Source organism: Spermophilus citellus (assembly GCF_964194105.1).
Source record: "Spermophilus citellus genome assembly, chromosome: 7".
Taxonomy (NCBI): Eukaryota; Metazoa; Chordata; class Mammalia; order Rodentia; family Sciuridae; genus Spermophilus; species Spermophilus citellus.
In genome coordinates this window covers 107,705,874-107,729,432 of record NC_138188.1, presented here as the reverse complement: position 1 = coordinate 107,729,432, position 23,559 = coordinate 107,705,874, and the positions used below count along the sequence as shown (strand labels likewise).

At 38.7% G+C, this 23,559-nt stretch overlaps 1 protein-coding gene and 1 long non-coding RNA gene across 2 annotated transcripts in view; one reads left to right on the top strand and one right to left on the bottom strand.

The window, feature by feature from the left end:
* Positions 1-23,559, top strand: part of HACD2 (3-hydroxyacyl-CoA dehydratase 2) — a 98,414-nt gene that overhangs the window by 63,950 nt on the left and 10,905 nt on the right. The window contains exon 4 of the mRNA XM_081301049.1: positions 377-465. Within this exon, the coding sequence (XP_081157175.1) occupies positions 377-465 (89 nt within the window). The remainder of the gene's footprint in view (positions 1-376; positions 466-23,559) is intronic.
* Positions 7,443-23,559, bottom strand: part of LOC308652908 — a 72,515-nt gene continuing 56,398 nt past the window's right edge. Inside the window, exon 4 of the long non-coding RNA XR_014022928.1 lies at positions 7,443-7,635. This is a non-coding gene — a long non-coding RNA (uncharacterized lncRNA). The remainder of the gene's footprint in view (positions 7,636-23,559) is intronic.

Here is a 23,559-nt window from a genome sequence, read left to right as displayed (position 1 = left end):
CATTTATTAAACACAGAATTGATTTCCTACCCACTATTTATTTGTTTTGAAACCCATATTATAAAATGAACCTTCATTGCTCTATTTTAAAGGTTGAGTAGTAGTTTTGTTGTAGTTGATAAATGTAAAAAATATAGTACTTGGTAATTGGTTTTGAAAGACTTAAGTAGCCAGATTCTGTGGGTACCATGCATATTATTATTGTTTTGAGGAAGGAAAAAGTTGAATACTTACTACGTTAAATTTAGTGTGTATATCAATACAGATAGATTTTATTTGCTCAAGACGGTTTTGGTGATAAAAACATTTAAATTTTAATGTTTTAGAAATGTATTACATGATGAAACTTATTCATCCGTGCTAAAATTTCTTTCAGGAATTGTTCCATCTTCCGTTGTCCTGACTTCTTTCCAGGTGATGTCAAGAGTTTTTCTAATATGGGCAGTGACACATAGTGTCAAAGAGGTAAGTAAAGTAAAATAATACTACTAAGTTGGCTTTTCTTCTGGATATTTTGGTTATTGTTAAAGACAAGACTCCAGCTCATGCCAAAATAGCAGAGATTAAAAAGTATGCATGCCCTGTAGGAATTGGGTCCAAAGTGGAAAACATACCCCAAATCTTGTAGTGTTCCTGATTAAATGGCAAAATCCTGCGATCTGATTCCTGTGGAGGTTCTGTGTGGTCTGCAACTCAGTTACATTTTTCTAAGAGCTTGTTTCTAACTCAACATAGTAAACTCTGAGCATTTGCACCTTTATAGTAGGAATGGAGACACTGGTTTCCTCTTGGAGCAGTTCCATCTTCATGGGACCAAGATGAACAAACTTGTTCCTACCCAGCCCTCTGGGGCTTGTAGAATTGCCAGATGTGCTAGGTCTGACAGTTCTGAGTGCCTAGGTGGTGGTAGATACAAAGCAGGCCCAGGGACAGTCTGCAAGAATTGAGAGGCAAAAGCACTCAACCCATGGGTGTAAATCTATTCTAAGGTATTTCTTGCTAATGTGACCTTGAGGTAGAGTACCTCTAGATTACAAGGAGGATTCATTTTTCAGTTTTTGAGTCCTAATAGCCTATCACCAGCATCACTAGATTCTTTGGAACTCATGAAATTGCTTATCTGTCAGCATCTGGTATGTTCTTTGTCCTTTATTCTTCTGAAATCCCTGTCAAAACATTTTTTTTTTCAAGATGTATTTTGACAATTTCATTTATCTTTCAACTAACGAGATTTTTTAAAACATTTTTATTGCTCTATGATATACATAAGAAAAAATGCACATAGCTAGTAAGTTCTTAGCCAAAGTTTAATCAACTTTAATTAAAAGCTATTATTTTTGTTATATTCACATGGAATTTGCAGATCCACAGGCTTTCTTTTTTAAGATCTTGTCTCCTTTCTTGAAGATGTCTAAACTATCCTATGGAGGAAAAAAATAAAACAATTGCTTACATTTTTTTAGTCATTGCATTTCTTTATATAAAAAAAAGTTAAAAGAGAGACAGGGAAATAAATTCTCATACAGCAAGCATATTGCCCTTTGTTCTCTTATTTATGAAGTTAAGAAAATTGCATTACTTGTAATTGCACGTCATCTCTTCATTGACTATGAATCCTTTCTATAAGTCATTTTTAACCTATATTTTTTTCTCCCATACTTTTGTATATATACTGCTTCCTTTTTGTTTTAACCAACCAAAATAATTTTATTTTCCTATAGTCTCAAGTAAATTAAAATTTCTTCTCAGTATTGACTCTTTATGTCCCCTCTCCCCTCCACACCATGCTGGGGAACAAACCCAGAGCCTCATGCATACTAGGTAGGTGCACTACCACTGAGCTACCCTCAGCCCTCATTGACATTCTTAGACAGGTAATATGTGCTTTCATTAATTAAGTGTATGAAGGTACGTGAAGCCAAAGTATTGTCCACTAGGAGTGTTCATTCACTTTGCCAAAAGATAGTCACACATGAATTATCCAGGTGCCAGTGCTTTAGCTGCTTCAGTGACCATTCCTCTGTATATTAGTGTGTCCACCAAAGGAGCTGAGCAGGTACTTCAAAAATACTTAAAATTCAAATCAAGTAGTTCTCTTAGTCAAATTGTTGTTAATAACATTTGTCAGCATTTCCTGGGCACATCATTAAAACTGGTTGGCTTAAAAAGCTATTAAATGTGTCTGCAGATTACAGGTACTTGAACCTGACCATTGTCCTCCCTGCCTGCCAGATGCATAGACTTGACATTTAACAGATGGTTTCAAATATATCACATTTGAGCTTTGCAGTATATATTCATTACATTTGCATATTCAGAATTTTTCTTTGCAACCAAAGTGACCCAATTTCTGCTACCATTAGCATATCATTTTTTGAAGAGCATCCTTTCTGTCTTTCTGTCACCTCCAGTCCCTTGTTTTTACATACATCCTATTGATTAGTTGACTTAATCTTTTCTCATGGAAATAGAAATCAGTGTTTCTGCTGATCCAGGATCTCAGTTCTTTTCTGTGAACAGAACCCCTCATTGATTGTTTTGTTTATAGCAGTAGATTCCCTTCTGGATCTCCCCAAAGTTCTGACAGCTGTGTTGAAAGTCTGTTGTTTTGACTCTTCAGAGGCCAAGCTGCTTGCTATCTGTCACCTGTTCCTCAGCCCCTTCTCTTGGCCAAATGGTATTTTTCTTGCTCTGGGGTTTCACAGTAGCTGTAATTCAGTTTGTTCTGTACAGCATTACACATGACTTCATTCTTCTGTTTCCTGAAGCATCTTATTAACATCTCTATTTTCCTTCCATCCAGCTCTGCGTACTTTAGTGGTGGGAACATATAACTAAAGCAGACAGAAATTGACCTCAGAAATTACTGCTTAATAAAATATATCTCATTTTCTCATAGTAATGTTTAGTGTTTTTTCTTGGTACTATACAGTTTCTTTTTCATAGTCCCTCTAAAGGAGACAGGTGGAATTCTTTGTTTTCATCATATTCTGTATGGATTTGACTTGTTCCACCCTTGGTGGCCTGATCATGTTCCTCATGCTCATTCCCCTTGTTTTTCTGTAATTATACATGCTGTGCTAAGGTACAGCTTTTAAGTCAAGACTCGACTAGTTTCACATTTGAGTATGTTTCCTTTCAAGAGGCCCCTGTAGGACATACACCCTCACTTGTCATTTTCATTCTTTACCCCATGGAATGCTAGTCACATAAATGTCATCGTGAGCACTGTGGAAACTAAAGGTGATCAGCTAGTTTTCTTTTGACATATAAAGTTTCATCCATCAGCTAGTGTGACACCTGAGTCGGCAGGATGTTAAAGAAAAATTGTGATCTCTATACTCAAAAGGTTTTTCTTGACTTAACTCAGCAAATAATCTTCCTATCTTTTTCCTCTCAAAGACCCTGATCTATGAACAAAGAAAAGCTCTGACTAAACAACCATCTGGGGAGTAGAGATGGGGGTGGGGAACACAGGAGTGATCTAGCAGATGTCCATTTCCAGGGTTTCCCAGCTGTCTTACACCTGAACTGGCTCCTTCCCCATCCTTTAGCCAGGCTGACCACTGCTGTGGCCACCTGGCATTTGCTCCCTCACCTTTGTTTGGGTCTGCCTTTGTCTTTTCATTGAACTGAGACAGGATTGGCATTTTCAAAAATGAACTCCAATGGGAAATGCCGCCTTCTCTACCTTACCATGACTCCCCTTTAGAAAAAAATAAGGGCACATATTCTTCATTGTCCAAAGAAAATTAAGCTTAGCCCCAGATTCCTGACAAAGATAGCTCACTGTTCTATTCTTTTCCTGACTAAGCACTCTTTGGAAAGCCACCTCAAGTCCTCTCCTGAGTCCTTATAGTGAGATCATATAGTAAGATCCTTATAGTATGTTCCTGGAGCAGAAGTGCCATGAGGAATAGTTGAAGAAGAAGCTGCTGGGCTGTCACTGTGGCTTTATCCCAAGGGCAGTGAAAAACCTCTATACTTCACTAGGGGTAATCTGCATAAATACTGAGTCTTCTCTCCTTTCCTCATCATTTTTCACCATTAGATAAAGGGACATTTTTTTTCCACATTCTTCTGGAATGTTCTGTGAATTCTGATTTCTCCAGGTGGCTACTTCCCACTTCTATGTAGCATGCTGCTGAGCTTTGTGAGACTTAATATACAATTCTAGCCATTTGGCCAGATGCTTCCGAAAATTTATAATCAGTGTTGACTAGGCTCAGTGGCATACAGCTGCAATTCCAGCTATTTGGGAGATTGAGGCAGGAAGATCACAAGTTCAAGATTAGCCTACGCAACCTAGCAAGATCCTTTTTCAACATAAAAAATAGAAAGAGTTGGGGATGTAATTTAGTGGCAAAGAACCCCTGGGTTCAATCCCTATTACTGTGAAAAAAAAAAAATCTTGTAATCAGTGTTTAAGAAAGTTAGTAACCTCTAGTTCCTTATAACTATACTGGTTGTTGTTTGATGTATTCTATATAGACAGCTGTATCATTTATTCTTGACCACCATCCCTGGAGGTAGGTCATAGCCCTCCATTTAGAGTTTAGAAGCTGGAAATGCTAAGTGACTGTTATACCCAGCAAAGGGCAGAGTTAGAGTTAGACTTCTGAATCCCATGTCTTCCTGCTACATCAGGGTTGTCTTCTTCTGGCTCTTTGAAAGTGTGATGTAAACACATCCTTATGTTCCTTGTGCTGACTTTCCTAGCTGCCCTGTGGAATGGAAATCCCTACCTAAGATCCAGGAGTGAACTGCCTCTTAAACAGTTCTATCCTGTTGAAGGATTCTACTGTTAAAATCAGTGTGCATCAGTTATCAGCCTTCTCTTAGTGCATATCTGTAATACTTTGATTTTCCCTCTTCCTCCCCAACTCCCTCTATCTCTCTTTCTCTGTCTATCTCCCCCTCTCCCTCCCCTTGTTTTGTTGTCATTTTTATTGCTCAAGTTTTTCTGGGACAAATCCCTCCAATTAATTGACCCTCTTCCTCAGACATTCCAAGATAGTTTTCAAATGGATTTATTCACTATTTGGACCAGAATTACCCAGAAGGTTTTATTAAAAATACATATTCCAGGACTGGGGTTGTGGCTCAGTGGCAGAGCGCTTGCTTAGCACGTGTAAAGCACTGGGTTCAATTCTCAGAACCACATATAAATAAATTAAATAAAGGTCCATTGACAACTAAAAATATTTTTAAAAATGCACATTTCAGGTCTTACTCTACACTTAACATTGAATTCTGAGAGTGGGGCCAGGAAATCCACATTTTTCAGGTAATTATGTGAATTCTGAGTTTTGAAAAATGCCCTTAGATACCTGTGTGTTGTGCTGTAATTTTTATTTAATTTTTCTCTTCTTATTTTTACTTCGTTTATATTTAGTTTACTTGAAATTTAACCAGATCTCAGCATCTCTTTCCCAAATCCAAGAGCCATTATTTTAAAATTAAAGTCTTAATCTGGGCCGGGGGCACATACCTGTTATCCCATTCTCCTGAGGCAGGAGGTTCACAAGTTCCAGGCTAGCCTAGGAAACTTAACAATACCCTGTATCAAAATTTTGAAAAGGGGATAGGGATGTAGAGCACCTCTGGGTTCAATCCAGGTACTGCAAAAAAAAAAAAAAAAAAAAAAAAAAAGAATTAGAGGTTTCTTTTTTTGTTGGTTTTGTTTTTGTTTTTTAAATAAAAATTAGAGTTCCAAGCCAGGCAGTGGCACATGCCTGTAATCTCAGTGGCTTGGGAGGCAGAGACAGGAGGATTGAGTTCAAAGCCAGCCTCAGCAGTTTATCAAGGCACTAAGCAACTCAGTGAGACCCTGTCTCTAAATAAAATACAAAATAGGGCTGGGAATGTGGCTCAGTGGTCAAGTGTTCCTGAGTTCAATCCCTAGTACCCTCCCTCAAAAAAAAAAAAAAAGAAAGAAAAAAAAAAGTTCTCTTAAACTATTTGGTACAGTTCCAATGGAGTTTCTGGTGCCTACTCCAAAATCTAGTGTCTTTGCTAATGAGCAGGCTTGAAGAGCCCACCTTTAAGGCATAGGGAGATCTGAAACTACCACATCAAAGAAGCAAGATTAATCCTTGTTTAAGAAAGAGACATAAGGAATCCAACTGCTTTGCGCTGGAGAGGAACTGCTGGGAAGGACTCACTAAAGGGCCTGTGTTTCATGCTGCCTGCCACCACGGCAACCCAGAGATATTCAGCAGGGCATTTCTACCTGAAGCAGTGCTGTGCCAACATCTGTCCTCCTGGGACTTTTCCAAAAATGTCATCCACCCGAGACAATTTTATTATCCTCTAGGTAGTCAGAACTCAGTATTCTAGAGCATGGAGGCTTGGCATCCATGACGTACAGGAGGAGTTGGTGAGATCTGGCTTTGCCACTTATCTTGAAACTTATGACAAAGCACTTCAACTTTCTGAGGATTGTTCTTATCTTTAAAATGGTGATGCTAATATCTGACCTGTCTTACATCATAGTTTTTGTGAAGATAAGAATATATGCAAACAAGGTAGCAGTATTTAGAAACCAAGATCTCAAGCTTACAATATTTTGCTAAGCAGCTTCTGAAATCCCTTAAAAAGGGGTTGGTGTTGGAAGAAGTACCACTTCCTTATAGATGGAACACAATTTTCTTTTTTTTTCCTTTCTTCCTCTTCTTTTTCATTCATATGGAAACCAAAACACTAGATAAACCAATACCCTAATTTCCCCATTCCTGTTCTTATGTTGGCTATCTCATGGGTTTTCTACTCTGCTGGGTCCCTCAGATGGGATTGCAGTGAACTTGTGTTCTTTCCCAACTCCTGAGATTGCTCCTCTTATTAGCCTCTTTCCTGTGACTGCCCATGTTCCTCATTCCTAGTGACCAGTTGTGGTTTTCCCAGGACGCGCCACCCATGAATGGAGCACAGTGAGGCAGAAAGGGCAGCCACTTCTCCCTGTTGTTCAGTGGGGAGCTGAGAAGCTGTATCTGGAGGCACATCATTGCCTCCCCAGGTACTGGGCCTGGACCAGAAGCTGTCTTCTAATTCCTGTGCCCTTTCCACAGTGACATTACATCATAGTTAGGAAAAGGCTATTGAGATATACTCAGTATCCTTTGTTCCCCTTGGAAGATGGATGTCTAAAATTCTCCATCCTATTCCATCTGTTTCCTTACTTTCTATTTTAAATATTTCTGTAGGTGGATTTATATCACCTTCACTTTTAAAATTAGCACCACTCTAAAGGTAAAAAAAAAAAGACTTTATTATTTTATTGTTAATCAAATACTGTCAAACTTCAGGCATCTCTTAGGCAAATGTGGTAGCATTTCCACATCTGTTAATTTGGGGCACTTAAAGATTGTATTATGGGCTGGGGTTGTGGCTCAGTGGTAGAATGCTTGCCTACCATGTGTGAGGCACTGGGTTCGATTCTCAGCACTGTACATAAATAAATGAATAAAGGTCCATCAACAACTAAGAAAAAAAAAAAAAAGATTGTGTTACTTACCTCATTGCCAGTTGGTTCCTTTTGCCATTACCTATAGTTGGTCTGGGTGATTTGGGCAAAATCAGAATGTTTGTTTTTCTCTCAGTGTCTTTCTCCTTGTCAATTTCCAACATTTTCTTGTACTGTGTATAAAGATTTTATTTCAAAAATATTGGAAAATATTTAGGTAGATCCCTTAGGTTCACTGCTGCCATTCCATGTGATACCTTTCTCCCAATGTCTTAGATCCTTTTTAACCCTTGGAGAACTTCACTGGAACTCATTTGTTGATCAAACTATGACTAAGGCTGGGCATGGGGGTACACGCCTGTAATTCCAGCTACTTAGCAGGAGACTGAGGCAGGAGGCTCACAGGTTCAAAGCCAGTCTCAGCAACTTAGTGAGGCTCTAAGCAACTTAATGAGACCCTGTCTCAAAATAAAAAGAGCTGAGGATGTGCTTCAGTAGTAAAACACCCCTGACTTCAACCCCTAGTTCGATAGAGTCCCCCTCACCCCACTCCCACGACATTTGGAGCTTCTGGGGACATTTTCTTTTTCTCTCCATCCCCAAGGGCTAAAATTTGACCTATGCCATTCCCACTTGTCAATTGAAAAGGGCCAGTTACAGCAGACACAGTCCCTGAAAGGCAACAGTTGTCTTCATGTTGCGAGAACTCATTCAGGAGGAAGGGCCAGAGCCCACCTGCTTCAGCCCACCCCATTCCAGAGTGGCCTACTAGTTACCTAGTCCCTTCAGGACAAAGGTTGATCAGCTCCTTCCTTTTCCTCTACTCCAGGACTTTCAGGTTTGAGGTTTTTTGATGCATTTTACATTTTAATTAGTCTTTTTTTTTTTAAGCATTATAGAAGCCCCCTCTCATTTAATTTGTGTTCTGGATGCATCAGTGCAGTCTCCTATATTACTCCTATTTTTCTGACAAAGAAACTTGTTAGAACACATCCTTTTAGGCATAAGACATGTCCATACTATTGATCAGTATCTTAATATATGTATTGTCCTATTTGCCAATAACAGGCAGCTTGTTTGTAGCCAAATCTGGTTATTGGCCATCCTGCAATTAACATACATGCCTGACTTTTGACATTAGGGAACTGTCATGGAAAGGGAACTAGAGTGAAAGAAGAAAAGAATTGTACTTGGGCTTAATAGTTTCTAAATTGCACGTGAGATTTATAGACTGGGACCTGAATTGGTTTAGTTATGAGTCAGCAGCTTGAATTCAGGAATAACACAGAAACAAAGCTCAGTGTCATGGAACTATGCCCACTAGTCTTATCATCAGTGGAGAGTCATCAGTCACTGAATCCCAATGTTCATATCAGCTCTCATCCATGGTTTCAAAGTGAAATGGATTAATATGCTTATTTAAATTGTTTATTTCAAGCCCCTAAAAGGAACTTTTTGGTGCTGTATAGTAATGGAAAGATGTTGGTACAACATTTTTCTTCTTTCTTTTTTGCGTTTTTTCTATCCCAGCACTGTCCAGTAGGACTCTGTGATGATGGAAATATTCTATTTGCCTTGTGCAGTACAGTATCTGCTAGCCCTCTGCAAATGCTTTGAGTGCTTCAATTGCAGTTAGGATAACTGGGGGACTGAATTTTAATTTAATTTTAAATAGCCACATGTGACTCTAAGTTACCAGACTGCACAGCACAACTCTAGCTATTTGATGTGATGTTATTTATTTCCCATCCTTTTTATTTCAGTTAGGTTTTCATTTTTCCCCCTAATTCATGTATGTGAATGATGATATGATTTAAAAAAAAAAAAAAAAAAAAAGGAGCAGCAGCAGTCTTGGGCTGGGGTGTAGCTCAGTGGTAAAGTGCTTGCCTAGTATATATGGGGCCCTAGGTTCAATCCCCAGCACCACCACCAAAAAAAAAAAAAAAAAAAAAAAAAAGAAGGCAGTGGTCAGAGAAAATATGTAATGTATCTTTGATATGCTGTGTTCTTTGAATCAAGGTTTTTGTTTTTGTTTTTAATTATTGTGTACAAATCCCAAAAGTAGCTGTGGGAAGTGGAATTGATGGTATGCTCCTCATCTGGTAGAAAGGTAGCAGATTGCTCACCTAATGGCAAGCCAGGATGCTATGCTGGCCTCCTCTTTTGGAGTCCTGCAGCCTGGCCTCTGCCGTGATTCACCATAGCAGAACATCCCAGGTTCACCCTGTGGAGAACCATGTCACATGCTTGTTCTCTCTGTTTTGAGTTAAATGGTGCCATAGAAGTACAGTCAGTGTTATTATCTCGTTGAGTTTGAAGAGTGTTGTTTCCCACTGTAAAAGTGAGATGATTGGCATGCATCGTGAGCATTGCTAAAATATGTCAGCAAAGCCAAGAAAAGTTAAAAGTTATTACCTATAAACTGCTTTTAAACACGTGTGCTCCACAGTACAATGAGTGGCATTTTTAAAGCATTGATTAATATTCATTTGAAAACTTTTAATATGTGCGAGGAGGAACTCTTATTACTTACTTCTTTACCAAAGTGGTCCTTTGTGTACCATAGCTTTTTAAAAATGACTTTATTTTAAAGCATGAGAATGGATATCAGATAGTTAATTAAAAAATACATAAACTTGACATGAATACCTTTACTTTCCCTGTTCCTATGAAATATATATAAAGTGTGTTTTCATTTCTTCAGGGGAGAAGGTTCATTAATCATTTTTTACTTATCTGTATCAAAAAGTCCTGTATTCCAAAGTTCTCACTATAAGCTGTGATGCATCACCAAAAAGATATAATAAAGCCTGTCACTAAGTTGTCTGCATTTTCCAGAGAAAGGACCCTTTTCAAGTCTGGAGTAAAACCCTGGTGCACTTCTGGAATTTGTAAGGCGTGACTTGGTACACTTATGGGTGTGTGGGTGTGTGGGTGTATCTGTGTGTGTGTGCATGCTGGTGGCACGCTTTGCCTTTTAGGAGGGGAGAAAAACTAATTTTTAGGCTTGATACATGACAGTTTTAGCTTTTGTTTTCTTCAGATTGCTGCCATAAATGTTTGTTTTTAACAGGACAAACCTAGGCCTTTTCTCCCTTTTACCTCCTTTTGCTCTAACTTATTACCAGAATAACCTGAAACTTGAAACTTGTGCATCTCGTTTGCCTTCTGCATTGGTCCTGTTTTATTAGGTCAGGTTTAAGGTATCTTCTCTTGAGGTCATGTTTCAAAGAACAGTATATTCAGAGCACCAAGTGTAGAAAGTAATCCAATTTTAAGTAGCACTTATAGGTATAAAACTTCAGAATTTTTCAGGATGTTGCATTACATTTGTATAGTTGCACTTTACCGCCTGTAGCAGAGGTTATCAACTGGTAACAGTTCTACAAGGGGTTTTCAAAGAAAGACAAGGGAACCGGTGTGGGGTGGGGTATACAAGCCACCTCACAAAAGCAGCAGCATGGGCCTTAAGTAGTGATTGCCCCCTAGATCCAGGGTTAGTGCAGATTTTTAAAGAAAAGCCTGGAAATCAAGATATTTTAAATTTAAAATCTCCCAACTAACAGCTAGTGTTAGTGCAGATTTGTTTAAAGAAAAGGCAGAAAAAATAATTTTCCAATTTTTAAAAACTGGTTCAAATATTTTTAAAGTACTATACAAATCCAAATAGAACATCCAGGGACCAGGACCATTGGTTACCATTTTGATATTTCTGCTCCAGGAGATGGTATTTATAGCCTTTATTTTTATTTCCTATCTTGAAATTTTTGCAGTTATTACATTGTCATAGAACATAAAAGAGCCATGACATTTCTGAGCATATATTGCCAATTTTATTTTCTTTTGACATTTCACTTACAGTGATAAATCCTGTCCCCTCTGGAATACAGTTGTGATTCTGTATTTGGAGGTTTGGGGGTGGGCTATGGGATAAGTATGCTCCAGCTCTTCCCTTGGGTCACAATAACCTCTTTTTGGGAACATTGTTCTCTGGGCTATTGATGCTGTAATTAAAGAAATATTACTTATAGGATATTTAGATTGGCTTAGAGACATATATGGTCAAGTTAGGACCAAATATGATCCCATTTTTATGCAGTCCCTGTGCTTGAGTTGAGCCGAAGGTGATAGTTGCATGAAAACTTTTCAGTTAATAATATGCTCTTTGGAGGTGAGAGACTCAAAACAGGACTTAAAAAGACTATTGGGAAGGGCCCAGCAGCTGTGCAGTTCCTTAGACTTCTCATAATTGGTAGATGTATATTAACCTTTTCACAGAAAGAGAGAGAGAGAGATGACATCTCTTAACCAAAAACAAACAAAAAAACAATAGCACAAAACTTTTTTCTTGGTAATTAAGCCTAAGAGGTAGCCACTAGTTTGCATTGAGTCCCAGAGTGACTAGCATAGATAGAGGAGAACTTAATATGTGTGAATTGCATTTCCTTTTGTGGAATAATAATGGTATCTTCTATTTATTAAATGGCAAGCACTTTGCTAAATACTTACTGTTTTTCTAATCTACAACAACTATGCAAAGCCAAGTATCTCAGGTTTAAATATGAGGAAGCCAGTGGTGAAAGAGGACAGGTCACTTGCCCCAGGCCATGCAGTTAGGAAGCTTAAAGGACTGTTTGATTCTACAGTAGCCCTTGATGGGAAAAGGGACCAGATATAGTGATTAGCTAGCTTACTGGAGGTACATATCACCCTTCCTTCTTGTTTTTCCAGAAAATGAGCTGAACACATAGTAAGCATTTAGAGTTAGACTAATGGGAACGTTTCTGCATTCAGATCTGCATGCCTGGCTTTGTTATAAATGCAGAATCAATCATGCATTGCTTGTTGACTGCATGCTTACATTTTTCTTATTGCATGTTCAGAAACTTTGATTTCATGACCAAGAATTGTTTTGGGAGTCCAAAGCCATCATCTACATCAAAAAATAGTCCTTCATGGGGCTGAGGTTGTGGCCAGCAGTAGAGCGCTCACCTAGCGCGTGCGAGTCGCTGGGTTCCATCCTCAGCACCGCGTAAAAATAAATAAATAAATAAAATAAAGGTATTGTGCCCAACTACAACTAAAAAATCTTTAAAAAAAGAAATAGTCCTTCAATTATGTTGTAGTGATAAGATTTTTTAACCAGTTTTCTTTGTCACTGAAGGTTTTAAAAAAAAATCTATACAGATAGTTGCACATTTTTTCCTTTAAAGAGGATGACTATTAATATTTTCCTTATTTAATCCACATTTTCCATAAAAAAAGGCTTAGTATTTTCTGGTTTGTTCACCATGTACCCTGTTGTGGATTTAATAATAAAACCATGGAGGGTATTTTATAGGTTAAATTGTCATGTAAAAAAACTAAAACTAATCCAGACATTTTTACAAAACCACCATGTCAATATTTATTACATTTCAATATCTTTTTTTCCAAGGATAAAATTCCTTTAAATAGTTAACTAAATTGGTTACCTTTTTTTATCAAGCTGGGTACAGTGACACACACCTGTAATTCCAGCACCTCAGGAGGTTGAGGCAGGAGGATCCAGAGTTCAAAGACAGCCTCAGCAAAAGTGAGGCACTAAACAACTGAGTGAGACCCTGTCTCTAAATAAAATACAAAATGGGGATAGGTATGTGGCTCAGTGGTTGAGTACCCCTGAGTTCAATCCCCGGTACTCAAAAAAAAAAAAAAGGATCTTATCAAGTTAGAGAATGGATCAAGATTGTCCTTAGAATCACTGTGTTTTCTTTCCCAGTCTTCAGCTGATGTCACCAACCCAGTACCAACTCTGGGGCGCTGTGCTTTGCTGGAGAGCTGGTCTCTCTATCCAAGACTGTTCTGACCATGTCAGAGAATAGGCAGGCTCAGACAGCATATGGGGTGCCATCTGTTCCTTCTTCATTCAGCAAATACTGAGTGTCTTCTGTGCCAAGCATAGGATACATGAGAAAGGAACAGCCTGACTGCTGCCCTCACAGGGCTTCCAGCCTCGTACCAACCAAGCAAAATCAGGCTGACAGCAAATACGAGTGGGTTAACTGAGAAGGCGTTGGAGGGGGCCAGGGCACAGTGCTGTGACCCCTATAGTCCCCAGTTAAGGGACTGTACCAGCCTGCTCCAGTTCCTTTGAAGCTCTGCCAGTCTCTTAGCGCCTACTGCCATCCTTTATGGAGTGGTCTAGAAGTTTCTGTGAATTAACACATGTAAAGCACTTAGAACAGTGCCTGGCACTTAATAAGTGATCAATAACTGTTTCCTATGTGTTGGCTATAATGTAACTTAATCTTTTCAAAAAAAAATTAGTGACAAATTTCCATACAACTGTTTTTGAAGTCTTTTTTTTTTGTCCTGAGGTTTATAACAGATATAATTGACATTTCACATAGAAATGAATATGTTCTTTATGCTTATTAAAATAGTTTCACAGTAGCTGATGAAAATTTACACATAGTTACTTTTATTCTACTTAAGGAATAATTAGCCCTGCTAATGGGAGCTATCATTATCTTAATCATCATTATTATCCTAATCTAAAGCATTTATTAAGAATTTGATTTTGTGTTTTAGTTAAGCTAGCCCTTATTCAAAGCAAGTTTGTGAGCCAGCCCTTGACATATTTATGGCCTAAGACAATAGTAATGCTGATACAAATTGAGAGTCAGCTCTAAATCCCAGTCCTTCTTTCTTCCCTTACCCTCTGTTAGTGTGTCCTTACTGATATTTTTGGTTGTAAATGTTCTTGTCTTTGTTAAAATTACATAAGTATCTCTTCCAGCACACTCTGAAACAATATGTGTAGCAACAAGATAAGTTTTTGTTTGTTGTCTTTTGCTTCTAATATTGTCCCGAGTGGTGCTTTAAGTTTTAGGTGATTTTTAAAAGATTGTTTATTTGGAAATAACTTCAAACTTCCAGAAAAGTTGCCAGGATAATATAAAAAGCTCCTATATTCCCTTCACTCAGATTCTCCAGCTATTAGCATTTTTTGGTGTCTGTTTCGTTGCCTACTCTCTATGTTGTCTTTTTGTGACCCTGGAGAGCTGCTGTATTGGTTTTCTATTCCCTAAATACACAAGGTTGGGTTTCAGGCACTCATCATCCACATGTGACCCTCCAAATCAGAAAGTCAACCTTGGGCCAACACTGCCACTCAGCCTGCGAGGCCCATTCACATTTTATTTACTTTCCAAACAATGTCTTTTTTCCTTTTTGGAATGACAGATATTCTGATCTTTTGTGCTGCAGTAATTACAAGGACCCACAGGAGAAGGAAACATGCGGCACTGTGGTATCCCTGCCACGCGTTTACATTTCCTTGTCAGGCCTCTGGCATTTCAGTCTGGAAGAGCTTCTCCTTCATGTTCTTGACAGTTTTAAAGAATACATTTTCTTTTAATAGTTACAGGTGGACATAATATCTTTATTTTATTTTTATGTGGTGCTGAGGATCAAACCCGTGCCTCGCTCATGGTAGGCAAGCGCTCCACCTCTTAGCCACAACCCCAGCCCCTGAAGAATACATTTTGTAGGGTTACCTGCAACTAGACACATCCAGTGTTTCCTCATAACCAGTTCCAATTATGTATTCTCGGCAGAAAGACCACAGAGAGGCACCATGCTCTTCTCAGGAGGTAGCATGACTTCCCATCCAACCCCTCATTATGATGACCTTAGTCACCTGCTTCTGGGGAGTGTCTGCCAGTTTTCTCCACCTTCAGTTCACCATTTCTTTTTACTGATTAGTATTTTGTGAGAATAGCTCCTGTCTGTATCAACCACTTCTATGATGGTTACCAAATGGTGATCATCTATTAATTGACATTCTACTCTAAGGAATAACTTGCTCTTTCTCTCATTTATTTGTTTTATCTTTATCAATTTAGACTAATGAATTCCTATAGGCTTCATTAGTCCAAATTGATGTAAATGTCAAAATTATCTGTGATTTGGCCAGTGAGAGCTGTTTCTCTGTGTTCTTTGCCTCCCTCATTCACTGAGTATTTCCTTACTTCCTGCAACAAAAAGATCTCCAGACTTATTTTGTACTTTTCCCACCCTGACCCTGGAATCAACCACTTTATCAAGGAGCGCTGGTTCCTTTTAGTGTAAGATCTGAGTAGTTGAGGTGCTCATTGGTACTAAGATGTCATTGTGTCTAGACCCTTTCAGCAGAGGAAGCTAGAGCATACTTCTGTATATGTATGTATATGTATATACACTACACGTGTACTCACACAATATACATATACATCTGAAAGTATATAGCTATATTACAGTCATACATAAATTATGAGTTCATATTGATCCCTCCAATTATAGTCTAATACCTCAATGTTCTGTCTAGCAGTCTGTCTTCCATGTTTGTAAATAGTTTCTTCAATATTAAGAAGCTCATTTTCCTTAACATATTGATTTACTTGTTTATTTGGTTTAATTTATTCCCTGTACCTGATTTTCAAACCAAATGAGCCATCTCTTCCACCCGTCACCTCTGTGTCTTTTCCTTACCACCCCCATCCTCAACTGCCAGACTCTGGTTCATACCTGTGTGAGACCCTTATCACCTCAAGTTTTCAGCTGTCATACTGACTCCTCCATATGGAAAGGAGGAGAGGAGGAATCTTAGGTAAATCTAAATACCTACCCAGAGGCACGGCTGAGGTCATGGGAATGATCCCCTCTCTGGAAAGTCAGAAGTTCCCTAATAAGGCATTCCTTTGTGTTTATGAGTTTGTTTCTATTTTGAATTGAAACTATATTTTGTATTTTAGCTACTACATAACAGAGATAGAGAAACTTATGAGATAGATTTTGATAAGTCTTGACAATAAATTAAATGCAGGAAGTAAAACAGGGCTAAAACAAACAAAAGAAGATTATTAGCAAAGCAAGGTTCAGGGAAAAAGATTCACACTCACTTTAGGGAATTCATTAGGGTTTGTTTCTTATGTTGAATTCTTGGATTCTACCTTGGGTCATTTAATTCATAAGAAGTCATCTCACAGACAAACAGAGATCTCTGGATACCAGGGACCTATAGTTTTCATACGTTCCTCAGTCCTCCACATTAAGCTTCTTGTGCCCAGTTGCCATAGTATCTAGATTTCATCCTGTGTTCCCCTTTAGAGGGGCCTATGTTATTGGAGAACCAGTGCTTTTCATGACAATAGATGACCATCACATTTCAATATTTGTTCTCCAGGCTCCTCTTATATTGGGTTTTGTCCAAATGTTCCCAATTTCTAAAGAGTTTTTTTTCCTCTTCAACAGGTATTATGAGGGGGGTGGTGTGTGTGTGTGTGTGTCTGTGTGTGTGTGTGGTGTGTGTGGTGTGGCCTGAAACTATTGTCAAAACTATTCAAAGTTTAAGGGCATAGGCCTGGGTTCCAATTCTGTAAGCCTCACTCTCCTCACCTGTCAAATGGGAATTCATGTGGTAATATGTGTTTAAAAAAAAAAAAGTGCCTGGCTGTATGTAGTAAGAGCTCAGTAACTTATTGGGCATAATTTTTATTGTTATTTTCTCTGTAATTGTTAAAAAGAGCAAAAATGGTTTGTAAGTGGGTAAAGAACTTGAATAGAAACTTTTTTCTTCAAAGAAGATATAGCAAATGGCTAATAAATACATGAGAAGATGCTCAGTGTCACTAGTCATTAGGAAGGTATAAATCAAAACCAAAATGAGGTACCACTTTACATTCATTAAGATGGTTATTATGTAAACAAAATGAAAGAAAGCAAATAACCAGTGGAGAAATTGGAACTCTTGTACATTCTTGGTAGAAATGTAAAATGGTATCGCCATTATAGAAAGCAGTTTGGCAGTTCCTCAAAATGCTAAACATAGAACTTCCATATAATCTAGCAATTCCACTCCTAAATATATAATCAGAAGAATCTAAAGCAGCCACTGTGTGTATCTATACACCAGTATTCATAGCAGCATTGTTCATAATAGCCATATTATGATTTGGATATGAGGTGTTCCCTGAAAGCTCCCCTTAATGCAGGAATATTCAGGGGTAAAATGATTGGATTATGAAAGCTATAACCTAACCCGTCTAACCTGGTTTGAATGGACTAATGGGGTGGTAACTATAGCCAAATAAGGCCTGACTTGAGGAGGCAGGTCACTTGGGGCATGCCCTGAAAGAATTCATCTTCCCTGTGGCCCTTTCCCCTCTCCTCTCTCTGCTTCCCCATACCCATGTCCTGAGCAGCTTCCCTCCACCACACCCTCCCACCACAATGTTCTGCCTCACCTTGGGTCCAGAGCTTTGGACTCAGCCGACCATGGACTAAACCTCTGAAAATGTGAGTCAAAATAAACTTTTCCTCTTCTAAGTTCTTGTCAGGTATTTTGGTCACAGCAACAAAAGGCTGAGTAACACAAGCCAAAAAGGTGGAAACAACCCAGATGTTCATCAACAGATGAATTGATAAACAAAATGGGGTTTGTACGCAATGAAATATTCAGTCTAAAAAGGAAATAAATTATGTTGCATGCTACTACATGGATGAACCTTGAAAACATCACCAGATGAAATAAGCCTGGCAGAAGGATGGTTCTGGATGGTTCCACTAATATAAGGTACCTAGAATAAACACATTCTTAGAGAAAGTAAAATACTGGTCTGAGTTAGGCAAACGCAAGGGGAGCTGTTGTTTAATGGGTGCAGAATTCCTGTATGAGGTGATAAAATGGTTCTAGAAATAAATAGTGGTGATAGTTGCACAGTATGGTGAATATACTTAATACCAATGAATCATACGCTTGAAGATAATGAAATTTATGCTGTCTGTATTGTGTGTGCAATTTGTAACTTGCACACACAAATAAATTACTGAGATTTTTAAGATGTAACATGAAAAAACTGCTTGTACATATTCTTACAAAGTCCTTCATTTTTCCAAAGTATCCATTGGCTATAAATAGTCATGTGCCACATAACATTTCAGTCAACAATGGATCCTATGTCAGTCAGTCCCATAAGATTATAATGGAACTGAAAAGCTACTATTGCCAGTAACCCATTGTCACATCATAGCAGATGTGGCTCACGTTTGTGGAGATGCTGGTATAAACAGATCCATGCTGCCGGTCTTAGGAAAGTATCACATACAGTCATGTATACTGGTTGTATAGTAGGCTACATCACTTGGGTTTGTGTGAATATACTCTGATGTTATCATCATGATAAAATCACACAATGACCAAATTCTTAAAAAAAAAAAAAAAAAAATCCAAAGTCAGGAGTTGAGTTACTGGGACTGGGGAGGTAGCTCAGTGTCAGAGTGCTTGCCTGGCTTACATAAGGCTCTGGGTTCAGTCCCTCGTACCATAAAAAGAAAGAGAGATACAGCACATTACTGCATATTGACTCCCCCTCTAATACACACACACACACACACACACACACACACACACACACACACAGTCTGTCAAAGGAAGGCTAAAGAAGGACATTTGTATGGTAAAGAGGTCACAGGAAGAGGAAAGTTGGGAGGTTGTGAAACTTAGAATGGTTCACCTATGAGGCCAAATTAAGCCTGCAATTTGTAATAATTTTTACATTTCTAAAGATTGTAAAAAACAACAAAGATAAATAAGTGATAAAGTCTGCATGTAGTACACAACCCAAATTATTTATGATCTAGTGCCCCTTTACAAGAAAAGTTTGCAAACACCTGGTCTGGAATGTTGCTCTGGACTGAACAGTGCCTCCCCAGCCCTGCCCCTCACTCACATAGCAAATGCATAAAGCCCTGACTTCCCAGGGGATGGCATTTGGAAATGGGGCCTTTGGGAGATAGTTCCGTTTATTGAGGTCATGAGGGATCAGTGCCCTTACAGGGATGCCAGAACTCACAGCCCCACCCCTCATGTGAGGGCACATCGGGAAGGCAGCCGTCTGTAAGCCAGGAAGAGAGTCTTCACCAGAAACCAACCAAGCTGCCACCCCAGTCCAGGTTCCAGCCTCCAGAAAATATGAGAGAATAGATTTCCGTTGTTTTAAGCCACTATGTCTAGGGAATTTGGTTATAGCACAGACTAAGACAGACCTACTCTAGATAATTTTTCCAAGAACAGACTCTAGTCCCACTGTCTCAGTTTTACCACAGTTTCATTTCTCTCTTCTCCTTCCTCCTTTGCTCTCTCCTCTCTTCCCAATGAGAGGATTATTAAGATGTGGAAAGAGAATGCTTACCATAAGAGTTGGTCAGGGAGAGCTCTTGGAAATAACCAGAATGGTAAGCAGCAGGTTCCAATGTGCTAAGAAGAATAGGGTTTCTACAATAGTAGTTTTCTTATGTACACCATCTGTTTTTCTTTGAATGTAACAAAAGTGACAGCTTTTCATGTACTGATACTCCCAGTGCCTTTTAAAGTCAAACATATGATGCTATTTGTGTATAAAGGTTTTTCTCCTGTGCCCATTTGTTTCTCCAGCTTGAATTTCTGTGTAAACTCCCTTGGCTAAATCACACAAGCCGCCTACACCTTGCCTCCTCCTTCCTTGCTTTGGAGCAGGGGGTGGGAACCTGCATCTGTGGCATGGAGTATCCAGTGCTCCATGTGCCGCATCAGGCAGCACTGACCCTGTGGCAAGAGCTGCCCCCCCCCCCCCAGTTTGTGCTGATCATTGTGGACATGCAGCTCCAAAACACGGACTTAAGACTTTTTTGATAACCTGTCCTAAACTGCTGTCCAGTAATCTGCCTCTTCTCCTTTGCCTTGATAATTCCCCATTATCTCCCTTCTCCTTTGCCCTAAGTGCCCCTTTTCCCCTTAAAAGGCAATATTATGTATTTAAAGCAAACCTCTTATTCTTTTTTTAAACACTTTTATGGAGCTATAATTTTTAAGTTCATCCATTTTAAGTGTACAATTTATTGCTTTTTTAGTAAATGTATCAAATTGTGCAACCACCACCACAATCTAGCTTGATCCTTTGTGCCCTTTTATAGTTAATTCCCAGTCCCAGCCCCTGGCAATCACTCTTCTACTTTCTGTCTCCAAATTTGCCTTTTCTGGATTTTGACATTTCATATAAATGAAATTGTATAATATGGGGTCATTTGCATTTGACCTCTTACTCAGCATGTTTTTTGAGGTTTATCTGTATTGTGGCATGTATCAGATTACCTATCCTTTTACCAATTTGATAGATATTTGAGTTGTTTTTCCTTTTCAGCTATTATAAGTGATAATACTACTATAACATTTGCATGCAAATCTTTATTCAAACATATTAAACCAGTTATTCTTGATAATTAATAAATTATATGTTTCTAGTTCTTGATTCAAAAAAAGTAGCTGAGTTGAACTTTGCCTCTGAAAAAAACCTTCTTCCTAAGCTAAACTAACTTTTAAAAGTTTCTGTGAGGTTATCAGTTGATTGTTTTTCACAGTCACTGACCTTTAAGAAATAAGAGGTTCCTACTTGTTAAAATATTCTCAATTCACCAGCACAGTGGTGCACGCCCATAATCCCAGTGGCTCAGGAGGCTGAAGCAGGAGGATTGCGAGTTCAGAGCCAGCCTCAGCAACAAGTAAGGCCCTAAGCAACTCAGCGAGACACTGTCTCTAATAAAATGCAAATTGGAGGCCTGGCTCAGTGATTAAGTGCCCCTGGGTTCAATCCTGGTACCAATAAATAAATAAATAAATAAATTATTTTTGTTTTGTTTTTTTTTTTTTCTCATTCTCAGCTCTGGCTTTCGTAGAGAAAAACACAAGTTATCATCCAAATTAAGGATCGTTAATTCTGCACATCCCTGTGTTGGGACTGAGGAAACCAAATGATGAGACATGGACCCTTGAAGTCCTTACCATCAAGAGAAAAATAAATAGCCAGGGAAATATTCCCATCCTACACGCTCAGCAGTCAGAAGATCTTTTCAGTTATTCTCTCCTCTCCTGTTTGTTTGTTGAGATGGGATCTTGTTGTATTGCCCAGGCCAGTGTTGTAGACCAAATGATCCTCTTGCCTCAGCATCTTGAGTAGCTGGTACTGCAGGTATATATCATAATATCTGGCCCCTGCCTTCTTTGATAAAGGCAACTTTATCTTTTGTTTTCCACAGTATGGGTATTGAACCCAGGACACTCTATCATTGAGTTACATCCCCAGTCCTTTTTTATTTTGAGATAGGGTCTTGCTCAGTTGCCCAGGCTGGAACTTGCAATTTTCCTGTAAAGGCAAATTATTTTTAAGAAGTACTACTAAAGTCTCTACTCGTTTTTTACCCCCCTCAACTAAAGAAATTTCAGCTGTATCAAGGAAGTTAGTATCAGCAGAATTCTGTGCCTTTTCCATGTAGAGGTTTTATATATTCTCTTTTCCAAGGAAGCCCTTATCATCTCCATCCAGCTCTGCCTTTCATACTCTGTAGGACTCTCCTGGGCAATCTCAATTTGCATAAATGTCCAGGGCCCAGGAACACAGCTTCTTGAAGTGGCCTGTGTTATTAGTCAGCTGGTTTGTTTTATAGGTTTTCATTTTGATCCAAGCAAATCAGTCCCCTGTTGATTTTATCCATTAGTCTCAGGTCCACGTGCCTCTTACATATGGTATTCTTTTACATATTATAAAGTACACCTTTTTCCTTTTCAAAGATAAGCTCTGCTAGTTGAAGGGGTTATACAACAGACTGTGACCCCGAGGTGGGGTCTGATCTATTTAGAATGTGGTTGGGAGGAAACTACACTGTCACGAGGGCTGAACACTGCTTGTTTGCTGGCTGGTTTGTTTGCAGCTCCCTCATACCTTGTTGGCTCCTATCAAGCTCACGAAAATCTCTTGGTTTCATAAGCCAAGGTCTTCTCCATTCTACTTGGAGTCATTTTGTTGTTTTGAAATGTATTTAAAGCAAACCTCTTATTCTTTTTTTAAACACTTTTATGTATATAACTTTACACTTAGTCCCGTTAAATTGTGTTTTCCTATTCTTTAATTTTTTTTTTATCATGGGAGAATATACACAATAAAAAATTCTCCATTTTAACCACTTCCAGGTGTGTGGTTCAGGTGTGTCAGGTGCATTCCCATTGTTGTAAACCATCACCACCATCCATCTCCAAAACTTTCTTCATCTCTCAAACTGGAACTTCATACCAATTAAACCATAATTTCCTGTTTCCCCTACCCTAGCTCCTGGCAGCCTTCTGTCTCTACTTTCTGTCTCCGAATTTGACTACTCTAGGTACTACATGTGAGTGGAATCATACAGTGTTTGTCCTTTTGTGAATGGCATATTTCACTGAGCATAATCTTCAAGGTTCGTCTATGTTGTAGCATGTATACAAATTTGCTTTATAAGGCTGAATAATATTCCACTGTGTATAAATATTTTAGCGGGGTACGGTGGTATACATCTGTAATCCCAGCTGCTCAGGAGACAGTCAGGAGGATCTCACATTCAAAACCAGCCTCAGCAAAAGGGAGGTGCTAAGCAACTCAATGAGACCCTGTCTCTAAATAAAATTCAAAATAGCTCTGGGGATGTGGTTCACTGAGTGCCCCTGAGTTCAATCCCGAAACTCCCCCACCCCCCGCAACAAAACAAAGCTCCCTTTGTCTATTCTTTTTTTTTTTTTTTTTATTGTTGGTCGTTCAAAACATTACATAGTTCTTGATATATCATATTTCACAGTTTGATTCAAGTGGGTTATGAACTCCCATTTTTACCCCGTATACAGATTGCTGAATCACATCATTTACACTTCCATTGATTTATTTACACATTGCCATTCTAGTGTCTGTTGTCTATTCTTTCATCCATCAAGGGCTACTTGGGTTGCTTCCAGTTTTTGACCTTTGTGAACAATGTTGCTGTGAACCTGAGTGTACACATATTAGTTTGAGTTTCACTGTTTTTAACTTATTTTTCACATTTTGCTTCTGTTTTGTGTTATTGGATAATTATCTTTCTGCAAATCAGATATAATTAATCTCTGACTTTGTCCAAGTCCCTTCATGATAACAGTGATGGATTTCTTATTGATCTGAAGTTATCATTGCACAAAATGGCCATTCTCCCCATCCCCAGCCTTTTTAAAAGACTTGGAACCTGGTCTTCACAGCTGT